We start from the raw sequence: 18,483 nt of genomic DNA, 5'->3' as shown, positions 1-18,483 counted from the left end.
TTTATTAATTTCATCCCAAGTAAAATTGTATGGGAGAGTATGGGGGGGGGGGAAGTGGGCTTTTTTAAAAAGGTTCTAATTTAGTGTGATTGTGTAAAACTTTTGAAAAGTGTGCTGTATTTTCCATTATAAATTCTATGCTTGAAATATGACATACACATAAGATTGAAGTCTTGTTAAGCAGCAAAATTTTGGTTCCCTGTCTATGTAAAAACAACAAATAGTGAAAACTGAGCTTAGGTCTTGAATTATGTATGGGAAACAAACTTATGCATTTCAGTATAGTTGGATTCTGTAGGAAAGCAGTTCTTCTTGTTTTGAGAAGAGGAGATATGAGTATTACCACCCTCTTGAGAGACATGGACTTGGTTCCACAGTAAAGTCAGGAAGGGCAAGGTTTGGTAATACATATTTGTTCATTTTCCCTTAAGAGTAGGAAGCAGGATCAAAATAAACCAAATACATCAAAATGATGTAAATTGAGTTTTAAAATAGCCAAGCGATTTCACCAAATGGGAGAGGACTTAAAGTGCAGGTTCCCTCATTACTGAACACTTCATATTTAAAGTTCTTCGTAGAAAGAGTGTAACTGTTGGAGTATGCTTAAAATTGATGAAAAAATATCTCAGACTTTTATTTATGAGGCTAAATGTCTACCTCACCTCAATTAAGTAAAGAGATCCCAAGAATGTTTGCTGTTGATCTGTTCTGGTTCAAGTTGGTGGGAGTTGGGTCACTGAATGCAGCATGACCAGGATTTCGCCTGTATTCCCTGTCTAACTTAATCATAGTTCTTTCCACTGCACCGTAAGCATAAAGTGTCTCCTTACTGATCTGTGAGGACTTTGAAAAGTAAGAAACACCTGTTTAGCCAATTTGTGAACTATGTATTTATCCAAGGAGTTAATCCAGTATTTGTAACTTCCACGCAGATTTACACAGGAATCCAAAGGAAGAGGTGGGTTTTCCTTGTGTTTTGAAAAGTTAGATTGGCTGTTTCCTCTGGCACACATTTCCTATTAAATTACTCCTCTATGCATCTCCTTAATGTTTAAAAGCTAAGTGCTAAATTAACTACAAGATAAATTTCTCTACTTCTGTTAAATTGTGTTTAATAGCTACCCTTGGTTTCAATAAAGGGTATTTTTATATTTCACTTAGCACTAATATTGCTATAAACTACCATAATGTCAGTCAGACAGGAGTTTTGCAGTTGACTTAAAGGGATCTTAAATTGTAAATACAGTTGGTGTCCCTTCAGACTTACAAGGTACAAATCAAAGTGTTTAGGTCCCTGTGAATTGAAAATGTTATTAATGCAGTCCTAGATTATGGGTATTAAGCTGAAATTTTTACTGAGCCTGTGTGGCACACAACTTTGTCACCTGCTTTATGGCTGGCTGTGTGCCCTGGTAAAATTTGTGCAGAGCGCTACAGGTGTTGAGGGGTAAAAGAGGGAGCAGACCTGCTCAGATTATTCTTTTACTTCTTAGCAGGGTAGATGTGAAATGTTTCCTTGAGTCCCCCTTGTCACACCCTCAAGGGCTTTATTGCATATTCAAAATTCCATTTGTGGAAAAGTGTAAATAAGGTCATATTTTGGGAACATGGAGCATCATACCAATTGTCCCTTCTGATCTTTTTGATTTGACACTCTCAGAAGCTTGGTCTGTAGTGTCCTTCAGTTTCTGTAGTCCCTTGGGTTTTGTTGGTGGTTAATTTTCCTGGCACAAGAGTGAGTTACCTGGAGTAACAAGTGGCTTGTGCAGCATTTCTGGGTACTTTCACCTTGTGGCTCATTCAGTGTAACCTGACTTAGATTTTTAAATAAATGACCTGCTTACATGCACAGGGCTTTACCTTGATCTTTATTTGCCCTCTTGTTAGGAGGACTTCTTAAAAGCATCTCTATTTTACCATAACAAAAACCTTTGTTGCATTTCAGTATTTAAAAAGCTATTTAGAAGCTGTCTTTTCTGTTTGGGAAAGCAGTTTCAATTCTTGAGCCTGTGTATCAATTTCTGTAATTTTAAGTTAAAGTGGTATCTATCCCATAGTCACATATTTTGAAAAACAATTTCCCATTCAAAGAATCAATTACGTTCTTCTCTTGACTGAGTGACCTGCCTATGCATAGAAATTCCATAATAGGATTTATCACCCTTAATTTTAGAGGTCTCTTCCTGTTTTAAATTAATTTTTTTAGAGGCTCTGGGTATATTCAAAAAAAAGCTTATCCTGCCATATGATCAGTCACTAAAACTGCTTTATGGATTTTAAATATGGCAACAAATAGAGTAGCAGAGTGTGCCAAAACCATAAATGGATGCATTGGAGAGCATTGTAGTTGGCTTGTAGCTGGGAGCAAGCTTTTTTCAGGTACAAGAGCAGTGGGGGAGTAATTGTTTTTTGAAAATATAACACTTCAGCTGTGTAAGAAGTGAAACTTCCTTAACTTTTCTAATAAATACAGTTTCACTCTGAACAAAACTTCATATGGTTAGCCATGTGCAAATTCCTCAAAACTCAGTGCTTTCAAAAGCAGCACTGATTCAACTGTGTCAGTCCATTGGACAATTTTTTTCACCTGCTTTTCCTTGTTGTTGCATGGAACTAAATTTCAGCTAGATTCTGAACTGCTGGTGTGCTCTTGAGGTAACCTTTGTATTGTTAAACTTGTACATTTTGTTAAGGGTAACTTTAGGGTGTTTTTTGTTCCTGTTCCAGTGATTGGTATGCTTAGTGAGTTTTTATTTGTTTAAAGAACCAATGGTGCTTTAATTCTTTTTTTTAGAAAGTGTGGTAGAAATAAGGTGAATTGTGGCAGGCCCAGTTACTAGAGTCTAACTTTAGGGATCTAGAGGATAATTTGTATTACTTTTTGCATCTTAAGTGCTTGTTGTCTTCTGTAACTAAACAGTAAGAAATAGGGCTATTAATACAAAAGCATTTCAGTACTTTCTTACTCTCGGAAGTGTCTTGGTTGACTCAAATCTTAATTAAAATCAAGGGATTTAACATGGTAGTAGCTGGAGACTCTTAACTGTATGAGGTTATAAGAAAGCCTGGAAGATGGTAGAAACAATCTAGATAAGACACTTGGAATTCATTATCATTGCAAGAAGCCGTGTCACAGAGTTTGTGACAGATGTTGTTAGATCAGCATGGGCTTTTCAGATTTTCTGGACTGATTGTTGAGGTCAACTGCTGGCCACGTGGGGCAGCAGATGAGACTCTGAACAAACAATATCTTACTGGGTGGGAGACAGCTTTCCAGGAGTACTTTTTACTAAATGATTTAAAAATTATCTGTAGCCTACACTTGTAGCTAACTCTCTAAATCACAGTGCTGTATGTGAATTGATTGCTATTCTCATCTAGTTTTACTTCTAATATGTGATTTCCTTTTTTTTTTTCCCTTCCCTGGCATGTATCACAGAATTAATCTTAAATTCTGAATATTCCAATGAGCAACATTTCTGATTTTCTTACTATTTCAAAAGAGACTGGAGATTTACCACGCGGAGGGTGCCACTGTGTGCAGATCTTCCTTGATGACCATCTACAGGATAGTTTACTTAAAAATGGAAGTACAGGAGAAGCTCAGCTTGTTATCTCGATTGCCCCTTTGCAGTCCTGATTTCTGAAATGAAGAGGTTAAATGTTAGTGTGAGCACCTGGGTCCTAGACAGGATTGACCGACTTGGCAGTTCTGTGCCAAGTCCTTTTTGTGGTTGTTCTGTTTTGGTTTTTATCTCCTACAGGTAGTATAGATTTCCTTTCAATAATGTTTGAAAATGCATTTTTATTTCATTGGCTTCCAAATTTCTTTCTCTAGTGAACAAGCTTACTATTGAATAATGAGCTGGTTAACTTTTAGGATACATAAGGTGGTTCTGACTCCCTTATCTGTCCTGGAAAGTCAAAGTTCTGTTTACTGACAACATGGAGGAAAATTTACTCAGCCCCTTCTGGAGTCCTAGCAACAGCTGCAGATTTTGGGGTAACGGGTAATTTGAAAATACATTCTTTGAAGTCTTGATTGGAGGCGGCAGAGGGAAAACCTACAACCCTGGTCTACTAAAAAATAGTGCTTATTCTTTAGGGTGACAAAGATTTTTTAATATGGAAAACCTGAAAATATTCATGAAAAGTACCTTGGATGCCTACGGTGCTGCACAGAACTCATCTGAGTAGCCCCATCCGTTTCAGTGGGGCTGTTGAGCTGCCAAAAACTGGAGTTGTGGAACTTCTCCTATGGGTGCATGGAGTTACTGGGGAATGTTACACACTACCAGCCAAGTATACTTGGCTTGGGCAACCAAGTATATGGGGGCTGTATTTTTTCTTTAAAAAGGAGCTTAAAGTGATTTAAAACAAAACAAAATCCCCAAAATAACCAAACCCCACAATAAAAACAAAATCCAAAATGTATTAGTCTCAGAAGTCTCTAACTTAACTGAAAAATCTTACCTACACATTATCTCATGCCTCAATACTTGGGTGATATGGTTCCAGAGGAGATGGTAAACTAACTTAGCAACTCATTGCAGAGAGCTTCTGCTCCTGTCTCTAATTCTGTGCCAGAGCTGATGCACATCAGGCCCCTCCAGAAGCCATTTAACCTCACTAATATGACCATGTTATTGAGTTAAAGCAGCTTAGGAAGAACCTGACAAGTTCCAGAGCCAGTGCTGATGGATGGATGTGACTGGAACAGAGAAGGGAAAAGGAGGAGTAAATGGGAAAGGGGATAGCAGGGAGAGAGACCTCTCTCAATCTCTTGTCAGCCAACGCCTTTGCTTCCTGTCAGCAAAGACTTCTGAGAACCTGGAAACACTCTGTGCCCCGTTGTAAAATCAACTGCACCAAAACTGCAGTTGATGCAAAACCAAATCTCCTAACAATGTTTTGCCATGCCTATAAGATCACCACTGACACTCAGATGCTAGGAGAGATCACAACAATCAGATACACAAGAGCTCTCTGGGACAAAACCAAATATTAAACTTAGGTCAAATGGGACTCCCCATGCTTGTGGGGCAGAGTTTACCACACCACCTCCTTTTCAGACTAATGGTGTCTCTGAAAGGAGCAGGCTGTACAAAAACGTTGATTCATTTATCGTCCTGCCCCTGCAGATCCCTCCACCACTGAGTACAGCTGAATACAGTGCAGTAGGTGTAACCAGGCAGCAGAGATTAAATCAGAAACTTTGCGCTGTGGAATGCAGCATAATTATGACATGATCCTTTTCATGTATTCAGTTTGTCAGGGAATTATGTAGAAGTGCAGAATTGTCACCAAGGTCTAAGGAGAGAGGTGTTACTTTTTTCTGTAATATCATTGTCCTCTAAGTGCTTGAAAGGGCTGGGTATGAACTTCTTTAAGAGGCTGTCAGACAGAAGCTCCTTGGTTGTTTCTCTGGTTTCTGCGTCTTCCTGGGGTAGCTCTTTCAGGAAAAAGTAGAAATACTTAATTAGTGAGACTTAAAAAAAAAAAATAAATGGAAAATGTTTGTGAATATATGCGGGCTTTTATTTTGTATTAGCAGTGGAACTATGAATTTTGATCTTGCTATTTGTGTTGTTGTGAGAGTTTTTGTGGATTTAGAGTCTGGTTTCTGCTGATGAATCAAGGATTGTGTTAGGTTCTCTGGCTTTGTACTGCAGGTCTTGGGTAAACAATTGTGTTGAGAAAGGAGAATTGTCTTTCTTTTCCTTCCAGGAGGAAGGCCTGTAAATGAAAGAGATAAATATATTGTAGGAACACATCATTATAGTGTGTTTTTTTCTCCAGTTATGTATCAGTGAAGTAGCTCTTGTAAATTCTTTTTCTTCCCTTTTTTTGCTTGGGCTTCCCTAGAAAGATTAGTCTCTTAACTCAATATTCCATGCTTAGATTTGCATTGATGACCTTATAAATCTGAAAGCATTTGATTTGGAAACAAATCTGTACAATCATGCAGTTTCAACATTTTAAAATTTCTGCTCAGGAAGAACTTCCAAGTCAAATTGCTTGCTACTTTTTGTCCTTTATTATTGTGCCTACTGTCTGTAATGAGGGGAGGTTTGTAAACAGTAGAAATAGTCTGTGGTGAATTTAAGTATTATGAAGTGCAGCAATCAAATTAAGTATTTTAATCAGGTACAAGCTGTCTACTATCTATCATGGAAATGACCAGAGGCAAGTCATGATTAAAGTGGATCATAATTTGCAATAATTCTTTTGGTGCTGGATGTTAAGTTTTTGTCTTCAGGATTTCCCATTATGCTTGATTCAGGGTTGTTTCATTGAGGCATCCACAGTCTACTTTGAACCTAATTTATCTTCTGTGGTCTTTATGGTATTTAGGGTATTTGAAGAATAACAATTATCTTGAACTCCACATGTACGATATAAATCTTCATGGAATATTAGATTGAAGCTAGTTTAAAAATCACCTGGTTTAAAATCAGCTGGTTTAAATGTGGGTTGTTCAACTTCTGAAGCTAAAAGCTCCAGTATTTTATGCAGTTATGGTGGCACAGTTTATTTTATTCCTAGAACTAGAATAAACTATTGTGATATGGTTTTGTTGTGGTATAAAGTTGTCTAGCTTTCGCCGTGCTGGGATAAAGGCAAGGCTTTGAAAAGTTAAGAGCCCTATCTGACAAACAAATTTTCCTCAATCACTTGGTGGTTCCCATGGTACCTTTCATAACATTCCTGGGACAAATGTGCAATGTGTCAAGCAGGGATTGAGCGCTTGAAGGCAGATTGTGCTGATAGAACAGAACTGTCTTTCTTGTTACCTTATTTTTGCCATAGTTGCACATAATTTTCATCTCTTGCAGATGACTAGAGATGATAAATTGATAAAATAATTGTGTTTCCCCTTGCAAGTCCAAAAAAAAAGGATGTATGATTAGAAGAAGATACTTTGGTTTTACTTTAAATGTTTTAATGGTAACAAAACAGATTAATGGGCAGGTTTTTCACTGGAGGAAACATATCCAATTGAGAGAGATCAGATTGCTAATGAAATGGACTGCTTGTGCATGGCAGGGGAGAGATTGTCTTTTACTCTGGTGTCTAACCAGAAGTGGCTAATGCAGGAATTTACTTGGTATCCTAGGGAAGGTCATAAGTGATTTAACTATTTTGTATGAATTCCAGTTACTGGCTTTTAACCTGAGGTCTTGAGGTCTTTAGTCTGTTTGAAGTATTAGAAATATTCAGGTGCTGTCTGCTGGTTTTTGAAACTTCTAAGTAAATTTTGCTTAGTAATACTTTTTTTTTTTTTTTTTTTTTTAATCATCAGCTTACTGTATTGTATTAGCTGGGCCTCACTTGTGGGCCTTTCTAAGTCAGACTGTAGTTGAGTTTGTAGTGAGGAAAAATAAGAGTAGGCTTGGTTCCTGTGTTAGTCTGGCTGTCAGCTTGCGGCTAGCAACAAAAAAAGCTGCCCTCCCTGTGTCAGTTCCTTAAATTAGGCTTTTTTGGATTTTATCCTCAGCATGTCACTGTTACTGCTTTGTTGCTATGATACAATAGTTACTCATGCAATCCGCTGTAGAATATTAGAAGATCTGAGCTGAAATGTTACGTAACTTACAAATGTTTTTACAGCTGATGTTCATTATTTTGCAGAGTGTAACAATTCGTGTCTTTGTAGTTATCTGAGTGAAATAAGCATCTTGCAAGGTTTTTTCTTCAAAAGAAAAACGCTTCAAATGGCAGAACTGACATTCAGAAGTGTGAATCGTTCTTCATGAGGGAGTAGTAATTGCTGGCTCGTTCAAAAGCTCCCTGAAGTAGTTATGCTCAGCTAATAGGATCATAACTGGGAAAGGGAACACAATCCAGTGTTCAGGTGCCTGAGTTTCCAGGGCACAGTGAGCAGTATGGGTTACACTGGAGGCGTGTCAGTCCATTTCAGCAATTACTTTTTGCTTATGGAAATGAAGCAATTCTATCAGATGACTACTGAACATTAAACCTGCTGTTGACTGTTGTTGTTCCAGCCACTAAATGAAAGGTAGTTTGGTAGGAAACTTGAGAAACAGGCATTATCAGTGAACTGTTAAAGGTATAAACTTAATGATGATTGTTGAATTAGAATAATTCTAAAACATTAAAGAGAAGCATGAGATTTTTCGTGACTTGTTCTTGTCTTGATAATTTTTTTTTGTGATGAAACAGCAGTGCTCATAGCAATACTGCAGTGAATGAATGGTGCTAAGGGATGTAGTCAAGCTGTAAGCAGTCTTGAAAATTCTTCAGGGGAGAGGATTCTCTATTTGGAGATAAAATTGGGAGTACTGTTTTTTCACCCGAAAGAGTGAAATGCCAACTGGCTGATAGATGAGGTGATGCTGTATTGGTCCAGTGGCTTTGAACCCCTATAAACAGTTGAAAACAAGAAAAAAAGACACATTAAACTAAATTTTCAGTTAAAACCATGACTTTTTTTATGGTTGTTATGATCATGCAGCTTTCAAACAGTTAGAACATATTAAGGATGTATTAAATTTTTGAAGATTCTTTGATAATCCATCTCTTTTAGAGTAGATGTGAAATGCTAGTGGAGGAATTCTGCTTATCAGATTACAGAGGTACTGAATGCCAAAATGAAAATGCTAAGTCACAGCCAAACACGTTGTCTTAATAGGCCAGAAAATCTGGAAAACCCTTATATTACTAAGATTGTCATAAATTATTTAGACCAAGGCATTAAAATTCAGGATTAATCCTTTCGAAATATTGGAGTTCTTTCTTCATAGAAATGTTGATCACATGATGTCGAAAGTATGTGAAGCATTTTGCATTGGGGTAAAAAGACAAGGTTCCTTCAAAGCAGATTTTACAGCTTTTAAGCAGGTTACATAATGAAGGATTAGGGAACAGAATGAGACAAATCGGATGAATGAAAGGTTAGTTTGATGCACTGCTTCTGGATATGACTTTTGGTGATGGAGAGCTGAGACTTGTTAATGTTTATGTATTTAAAATAAAGTTAATTCAGTAGCTCATTGCTGGTAAATAACAGACAAAGACATGGCAGTAAATTTATTTCTTTCATGTACCAAAAGCTGGGGATGGTGGGTTTTCCATTCTGACATACAGATATTTTCAGTTTTGACAAGATTGCTTAATAATTTATTATTAGTTTGCTGACTATAAAACACAGCTTTTCCCCATTAAAAAAACAAGTCATAGCTATGAAAATTCTTGTCAACAAAACAGATTTAGAAATCCTGGTTTTGCTTCTACAGACTTTAAGTGTTTGGGTTTGTTTTTTTTTTCTTTTATAGATGCCACCTTCAATGAACAGCAAGATCTTTTTTGTCAGAAGTTGCAACAGTGTTGTGTGCTCTTTGACTTCATGGACTCTGTTTCAGACCTGAAAAGCAAAGAAATCAAGAGAGCAACACTGAATGAACTGGTTGAATATGTTTCAACAAATCGTGGAGTGATTGTTGAATCAGCTTATGCTGACATAGTGAAAATGGTAAGTAGAATGCTCTTGTTATAGTTTGTATTTTAATAAAATATCTTAATCAGTTTATGACTAGTGGCATTTAACTCAGAATTGTGGTTGGTTATTCTGCTTGTACAATATAATATAATTTGTTAATGATAACTTGGCTCAGAAAGGCTTGTAAAAACAAACAACTTTCAAGTTTTAATTATTAGCTGAAACATGATGCATTCAGGTTAATTAAAGTGAAAGAAATGGTACACTGCAGCTACTTGCAGTCTGGGTAAGCTTTAAAGTTGTTCTTTCAGAAAATGGCAATATTTCAATGCTGCTTATCTTTATTTTCTAGAGGCAATGGAGAGTTAGGCTGAAGTTTTCTGGTAGTGATTACTGCAGGTGCTGGTGACAGCAAAAAGGTTTATCAGTATAAGAAAGCAACTCTACTTTGTAAATACTTTTTATGGCTGTTTGTTATTATTTTGGCCTTGGAGAGCTGTACTAGAGTAGCCTAAGTGGTTTGCTGAAGTTATAAACCGTAGGATGACTTGGCCCACGCAATTGCTGCTAATGCCTTGTTGAATAATGAACAACATATTTGTGGTTATCTGCTGACTTTCCCAGGTGCTTATGTACATTTTCAAATGCTACTTAAGTAATGTTTTTGATCTGTCTATACCCCATGTACAGGGAATGCAATTGAAAGACACTTGAGAATAATCTGAAATTTGAGAATAATCTGAATTTTTTTTTTCCTAGAAGTGTGAAATGTAAAAGCAATGGCTTTAGTGTCCATGCATTTACATTAATGGTTCTCTAAACTTTGGTGAAGTTTACATAGATAAAATGCTGACTTTAAAAGAGCTCTCAGGAACATAAGCAGAGCAGTTCAAATATACAGCCTGAAACTTGTGTAGTTCTCTATACAGTACAAGTTAGGTGTTTTTTTAAGGTTCATTTTGTTTGTTGTTTGGTGGTTTGTTGTTTGGTTGGGGCTTTTTTCTGGGCAGCCGATAGAGAAGATCAGATCTTTAATGTAAATAAGTGTGGAAGTTTTGCCATTATACTGAAGGGCTAGGATTATTGAAACCCTTTTAATTGTTTTGGCTGTTTCAACAGATGCTTACTAAGTTTTACAAAAAAATATAGGACACTGGGGGATTTTGTGTAGTTTCATTTTTTAAAGGACATGGTTTTCTGTCCTAAATGTTTTTTACATAAGAAAATAAAGGACAAAATATGTTCACCTCTTCTTAGGCTTCTTTTTTTTCTTCTTGCTGCTGGTGGCAGCAAGCCTGAATCCTTGCAGTACTTTCTTATTCTGTGTGCCCTCTGTCGCCCCTTGTTAGAAGAAAGAATATACTAACTAGCCCATAGTACTTGTTGAAGGGAGGTTTTCTTTTATATTGGAGTTGTTTTCTTTTCTTGGAGATAAGGTGGTGTTGAGCTGTTCTTTTGAGGTTTTTTTGTTGTGCAAATGATTGGATTCTGTGGATGCTTGTTTTTTCCTTCCATAACAAATTTCCATCTCCTTTTCTCCCCTGAAATGACAAAGTGAAGAAGCTCAGTGTGAGCTTTAAATGCTCAGTGAGAGCTTTTTGAGAGCTTGAGACAAAAGACCCCTCCAAGCTTGAATAGTATTTCTAATCTCCCTGGCAACTGGCAGCAGAAAAGGCCTTTGCTGTGAATTAGGACTAAGTACCAGCTTTCAGAAAAAAATCTGCATGGGTCTGTCTCTCCCTCCACGTAACACCTGTGTCAGGCTCGAGGCCTTTCTTGGTAGCAAAACTTGTATGAGATTGAAGAGTTAGTGTTTCACTTCTGTTTTGTTTGGGTTTTAAGTTTTTAGGCTATTCAGTGTTCCTGTGTTAAAAGAAAAAAACTTGAATTTTATTGCAAAGTTTGAAGTGTGTTTTTGGGATGAAAAAGTAGAAATGGCCTTAATGAAATCCAGCTATAATCTGGCTGGTAGTAAAGGACAGGTAGACTAAAAAATTCCCTGGAAAAAGCCAGAGTGGCAGCAGTGGCAGAAGCAGAAACAATTTCTTTCCAAAACCCCTTATCTTTCCCTAGGCCTGGGACAACTTCTCTCCAGTTCACAAAGGAAACAGCCTCAGGTTTCAAACAGGTTTCCTTGGAGTTGCCTGAGCTGCAGGGAGGCTAAGTCAACAATGCCTTAAAGATAGCAGGAAGGGAAATAAAATGTTCTTTCTGGCAGTGCATGGGCAAGGTCTGTGCAGGTGAGGAGGTGTCTGGCATTCTTTCCTTCCCTGGTCCCTGTTGCCAGGATAGCTGCTGAGCCAGGTATCACACAGGCTCCTGTGGTTGTCTCAGCTCTGCTTGGATCCTGAGGCAGGGAGCTTGAAATGATACCAGTGTCATTTCAAGCCACTGACAATGGAACAACATTATTAAAAAAAAGTCTTTGTTTAAACAGATGTGCAGGACCTGCTGTAGATTATCTTCTTGGTGCCCTGGGCAAGCACATTTTCCTTCAGCTGAGGGGAGTTTTGCTTACAAATAGTTTTGAAGGTGTAGCACAGCAGTCAGTGCACCTCTGTTGTGGGTCATCCAAAACAAGTGTCTTTTCTGGAAATTCTCAGTTAAAAGCATTCTGAGGCTAAAAGGAAATTAGGATTTGGCATTGTGAATGTTTTAATTTTTAAAACTTCCTGGGAAATTAGGAAGTTCTACCTTGTATCAGTTTTGGGAACATGATATAAGTGTCTCTTCAGTACACATAACTCTTCATCTTGTGCCCATCAACCTTGCCTTGTTCCCCAGCAGCATATAAAAATCTAATATAATGAGATTCTCCTAACAGGCTCTGTGAGTTGTGAATTCAGAATTTAAAAGAAATCAGCTATCCTCAATCTGCACTGAAAAAAAAACACTCAGAAATTGGAATTGAATCTAGTATCTTTCAAATGTTTAGATCAAATGTACAGACAATAAGAGACTTTTTTTTCTGTTTTAATAAAATATAATTGCTGTATCTCAGTACACTGACTGGCACATTTTCTGATGCCATTTTTTGAAAACTTGGGGCTTTAATTTAGAAAGCTGATGCTGATTTATCTGGAAATCTATCAAACCTTTTATGATTTATGTTTCTGAAATCACAGTTTTGGGATAAGACATAATTTAGGAAAGAAAAAGAATGTTTTAAATAATATGAGAGGCTATAGAGAAGAATTTGCAAAAGTATTGCAAACATAATGAGGTAAATTAACGGGAAGACAGGCTAGTAGGTAAAAAGGGTGCAAGGTTTATTTGAAGTTTCGTATATTCTTGAGAGATGAATAATGCTAGTGGAAGTACTGAATACTCTGAAAATCATACAAGTGGTTTTCCAAAGGCCTGGCTGAGAGGCTTGCTAATTGTTTCTCCTACAGAAGCATATTTAGTAGCTTTGTTTTGGGCATGAAACTTACTCGCTACTCTGAGGTTCTGTGCTGAAGGCTGACCAGCTCAGTTCAGCAAGATGCATCTAGAAAGAAAAAAGTGTTCTCAGGAGATGTTAGAATCTAGCAAAGGACTAGATTCAAGCAGTGGTAAAACATTGTCTGTAGGAGACAGATTCATATGCTGGAGGGTTTTATTGAATACCTGATAAGAGTAAACAAAGCAAATAAGAGAACCAGGATTGTAATGCTGTTTTTTAAGCTTGATTAAAATTAATGTTCTGTGACTCCTATTTCCCCCTCCTCTCCCTGCCAGTCTTTTGTTCTTGAGCTTTGGAATCCCAAGTCCCTTGTGTTTACAACATTAAAGGACACTTGTACTGTGTTTTCTGGGGTTGTTTGTTTGGGTGGTTTTATTTGGTTTGGTTTTTTGTTTTGTTTTTCCATTGTTTTTCCTGTGCATTAAGCTCGGTGACAGCTGAGCCCATCCCCACAGAACTTCATTGCCCTTCCAGTCCAGGACAGCAGTGCTGTGGCTTTGCCATCTCCCAACAGGAGACAGTGACACGACACAGAACAAAGGGCACAGGAGGAAGTGAAAAGTCAGTTTATGCAATAGCTGTGTATCTTGTTTAATGAAGCAGCTGATTCTTATGTGCAGAGCCAGCTGGGTGACTTCAGGATCTTTCTGAAGTCCTTTTGCTAGATTCTTCAAACACTTTGGAGACTCCTTGGAATATGTGCAGGAGGATTTTCTGCAAACTGTCAAACAGCTTCTTTTGTGCTTAGTAGGCTTGGGTGATAAGCAGCTACTTGAAACAGATTTGGTCAAAAAGTCTAAAAGAGTTAAAAAGGTGATTGGAAAAGTCGGGTTAAACTTGTTCCTGAAAGAATAGTAGAAAATGCAGAAATAATATGAACTGCATGTTCTCTTTTGTTTGTGCTAGAGATTTAAATCCACTATGTGCTATCTGGTGCAAGAGATTACATTTTTCCTTTGACATATGAATGGTCTTCTATCCATGCGTCAATATACTTCAAAAATCCTTGAAGAAACCTTTTTAAACTTGTCCTTTTGAAATTGATTTGATGTGACTATATCATACTAAAAGTAACCTAGAGTAACTGTAAGAAAAAATAGATGCTATGTGAAATAGAAAAGCTAGAATGGTTATGTGTTTCTAACTTTCCAAACCCTTGAAACATCTTGAAATATTCAAAGGTGAAAAATAAAAACAGAAATATCTTGAAATCAAGTAAAGAATTGTAGAAATAAGATACATTTTTGGGATCGTTTGCCTTACATGACAGACATGCTCTCTTATGTGGAGAGAGCTCTCTTTAAATCATAATTTATTAATTATGTTTCATTTGTGGTCTTATATAAAAACAGTTCTTGGTTTCACGTAGTTAAAAATTGTTTTTGATAGGGAACTTCCATAGTTTCAGGGAAAATTCTGGAATATGACCATGTCTAGCTCCAAGCTTGTAAAGCAGTTGAGACAAAAGTTACTTTCTTATTTATTGACATCTTACTGACATCTTACAGACTTCTGGCTGTTTGTATTTTGCAGTTTTGAAAAAATGAGGTAGTGATTACTTATTACTTATTTCTTATTAAAAGTGTTACTTTTTTTAGATGGTTTTGTTTCATTTGATTTCAGGATAAATGCAGTACCTTAATGAGTGTGATCTGTGAAAGCATAAACAATGATACAAGTAACTTTTTTTTTTGCTTGCAGATTAGTTCTAATATTTTCAGAACACTTCCACCTAGTGATAACCCAGATTTTGATCCAGAAGAAGATGAACCAACTCTTGAAGCCTCATGGCCCCACATACAGGTGTGTGATTCCTTTACTTCCAAGCCTTCTTGTAAGGCAGGAAATGTGGATACTTCAGTCATTTTGTGCCTTTGTTAAGAACAAGAAAATTGCTTTTATAATACAATTGAGTTTTTATACTTGAGAGGGAAAAAAAAGTGGTGCTTTTTTTAGCATGTATAAATATGGCTGAATGTAACTCTTCCAAGTGGCTTAAATACTATTTTTTAAACAGAGGGATTGCACTGTTAAATTGTGGTGTATGTATGTCTTAAAAATGTGGATATTTTAGGTAATTATGTTCTTCACCTAACAGGTTTGTTTTCTGCAACTGGGCAACTTTTTAGTGTTGCTTCAATAAAACATAGGTTAATATTAATCGTTCTGTTTCTCGTGGCAATAGCAAAAAATGGAGTAATAGCTTTTATTTGTCCTTTGAGGAAATAGAAATCCCCTCCTTCTTCCCCACCCTCTTCCCTCCCTCCGTGCCAAAACTTGACAATATCAGCGTTGTTTGGTAACAGTTGCATGGTTATTCCATTGTTGCACTTCTGTGGTGATCTCCTGATTTTTATAGCTCTGCTGTATCAATCATGTGATTGACTTGAAATACTGCTGAATTTTATTTTATTTTCAGTTAACTCTTAGAAGCTGTAAATGTCTAAGCACATATCTCGGGTAGTTCATTGCTGAATTTATGTAAGTAGTATCTGTTACGGAAAAGTGAAATAGCAGCTCCTAGCAGTGGGTAGATGAGGCTGCTGCACATCTGCATACCATTTGCTCTCTCCTCTCAAGGGCTAAATGTTACTGTGCCTCTGGAGTATTACAGTTCTAATGCATCCACAAGTGCTCTTATTTAAAAACTGGGCTTCTAATATTGACTGTAAAAGGTATGTATTCAGCATAGTATTTCAGACATAAATCAAACAAGAATTAAGTTATCACAAAAAATGACTCTGCTGGTTAAAGGATGTGATAATTATTTTCTTATGTATGGCCAATTCTAATTCATAGGAGAAATGGCTATAACTGAACTAGATAAGAGGCTTGTCTTTGTTAGGTGGGAGGGTGCAAGAGCTAAGCAAATGTCTCTTGTCAGCAGCAGCACCATCTGACTTCTAAATACCTGTGTCTCAGAGGTAAAATTTGTAAATGCTAGCTCAGTTCACTTTAGGTCATAATTAAACTCTAGTATCGTTCATAGAAAAAGGCCTGTGGATTTTGTGGTCAGTTCACTTGTGACTAAGGCTTGCCTGGGAGGAACTGAAAGAGGTTTGTAGCCTGTGGTATTACTTGAAATTTTATTTTCAGGTTTACTCCTTGCTGTTTTCTAAGGGAGTTTTTGCCAGGCTGTCTGGTCACTGGTTGTGGATTTCCCTCTCCCGTGTCAGTTGTTCATCCTGTCTTTGGAATAGATCACTCCTTGCAGCACAGTGGAAACAGTTTGTGTTTCCCACTCTGTCCTTTTACAGTTCATGTGCTACTGGACCATAGAAGACTTAGCTGGATAACTTGCTCATTGCCCTTCAGGAGCACAAAGCTGCTGGAAGTGTCAGATTTTGTTTGTGGAAGAAAGGCTGTACACAACCGTTCTCCTCCTCAGCAAAATATGCCATTATTTTTGGCATAGTCTGAAGGACTGCTTTAGAAGGGAAGGTGTAGATGTTTTGCTGGCTGTGATTTGTGACAGATAAATTACAAACAAATTCCAAATTGTATCCTGATCTGCAGTCAGGTAGCCAGTTTTCTGGGAGAGGAAGGAAAAAAAATCTGAACCTCTACTCTTCTCTGCTTGAATCTGTTGACATAATTGCTTAGTAAGTTACCAGTGTGTGTAGCCACAACAAAAGACTCCAGGCCTTCAGTAAAATGAGTGGCACTTGAAAGATGTTGCTTGAAAGCAGTGCTCAAGATGGTTTGTAACCGCCAAAGTAGGTTGAACGTTATTTAAAACCAACCATTTAAAGCATTTTGAAGCTTAGGGAGTTGCAGAGTTGGTGGAATTGGTAGTTTAAAGCAGTAAAATTCTAGTGGTCCTTGCAAGACTGAATCACTAAAGCATTAGGAGTTGTATTTCATAGCTCTTTGACCCAAGCAGACCAGTTTTGAGAACAAAAAATACTAAATCCAATATCTTTCCCCTGATTATTATTTCCAAAAGTAATGTTTCTGTTAAGAAAGCTGAGTGTGCCTGTCTCTTTAGGTAGGCTCTGTTGTGGGCAGAATCTGTTCTGGTACCCCTGGTTTGATTGTTGTTATGCTTTTAAGTTTGCAAACATTAGCATACAGGAGAAGTGAGAGTTTGACTTATCCAGAAATGGCCACTGCAACTTGATTCCTGAAATGCCCTGGATAAAGAGGCTTTCATGTATCTCCCAAGGCTCACAAGGATTTCCAAAGTTATTTGATACCATACCCAGTTGATATCTTGAATTTAATCTTGGACAGCTTGTGACAAGATGTTGCAGCATTGTGCTTTTCACTTAGTTCATCTGCTTGATGTCTGTTGCAGTCATTATACCTATTTATGGAAATAAGCCATAATTATCCTTCCTCCCCTGTCCTTTAGGGAAAACAAAACATGTGAATTTAGTGTTCACTCTTAGAAAGTGTTCTATCCCATGATAATTCTGGTGGCTCTTTCTCTGTATCCTTTCAGGTTTTAATAAATTTCCTCAAGCACATGTAGGTCTGTGCATCTCTGTTTCTGCTGTCAGTATCTTCCTGGAATATCCTAGGATTTCATCTGTCACTTCCATAGCTTCATTGTGAGGATGGATCTGAGTCATCCTATGGTTAACTCTTTCTCAGCTTAAGGGCTTGCAAATGCTTAGCAAAGCTTTTTCTTGAAACTCCCAACTTTGCCTTTGAATTTGCAAACTCCAAGTTTGCAAACTTGGAACTCCAAGTTTACCTTTGAGTGACTTTGCAATCTTCGAGTTTCATCCTGTATTTATTCTTCTAGAGCTTCAGGGTCAACTTGGCCTTTCTTGTGGGTAACATGACATGCTTTTATTTTCTATTTCCCCCCCTGCTGGTAGCTACTAATATTAAGGCAATTATCACACGTGGTTGTTCTTTGTTGTTGTCACTGACAGAAATATTTAATATAGCAATTTATTACAGAAATCTTGAATTAAATTAAGTTCCAAAATTAATCCCTATGAAGCTGTGCTATATAACCTCCCTTTGGCCATATGTAGCCCATTTCTATACGAATTTATCCAGTTGCTAATTTGAACAAGATCAGTAGAATCTAGAACCACTAGAATGTTTTGGATTGGAAGGGACCTTTGAAAATCACCTTAGTCCGAGCCCCCTGCCATGAGAACAGACACCTTACACAAGATCAGGTTGCTCGGGGCACCTGCTGAGTTTGGTGTCATCTGCAAACGTGCTGAAAGTGCTCTCAGTTCCACTGTCTGTGTCACTAATTGAGGTATTAAACAACCATGGTTGAGCACTTTCTATGGCAGAGGTAATTTTAAATGGTAACATTTAAAATTCTACTATTGGATTGTCTCTTATGGTGCCAAGAGGATGGTGCCAGTGACAGGGTGGGGAGAAATGGCCATACATTGGAACAGATGAGGAACTTGACACTGAGGGTAGCAGAGCACTGGTTCAGGCTGCCCAGGAAGGTCATGGTCTCTTTCCCTGGAGACATTCAAACCCCACCTGTTTCTCTGTCACCTGCTCTAGGTGACCCTGCCTTGGCAGGGGCTTAGACTAGATGATTTCCAGAGATCCCTCCCAACCCTAACAATCCTGTTATTCTATGTAAACTGCTGAT

General features: G+C 37.5%; 1 protein-coding gene across 1 annotated transcript in view; it reads left to right on the top strand.

The window, feature by feature from the left end:
• Positions 1-18,483, top strand: part of PPP2R5A (protein phosphatase 2 regulatory subunit B'alpha) — a 42,152-nt gene that overhangs the window by 7,989 nt on the left and 15,680 nt on the right. The window contains exons 2-3 of the mRNA XM_053938473.1: positions 9,297-9,493; positions 14,607-14,708. Coding sequence (XP_053794448.1) covers positions 9,297-9,493; positions 14,607-14,708 — 299 coding nt within the window. The remainder of the gene's footprint in view (positions 1-9,296; positions 9,494-14,606; positions 14,709-18,483) is intronic.

The sequence above is a fragment of the Vidua chalybeata genome, chromosome 3, assembly GCF_026979565.1.
Source record: "Vidua chalybeata isolate OUT-0048 chromosome 3, bVidCha1 merged haplotype, whole genome shotgun sequence".
Lineage (NCBI taxonomy): Eukaryota > Metazoa > Chordata > Aves > Passeriformes > Viduidae > Vidua > Vidua chalybeata.
This window is presented reverse-complemented; position numbering and strand designations above follow the sequence as displayed.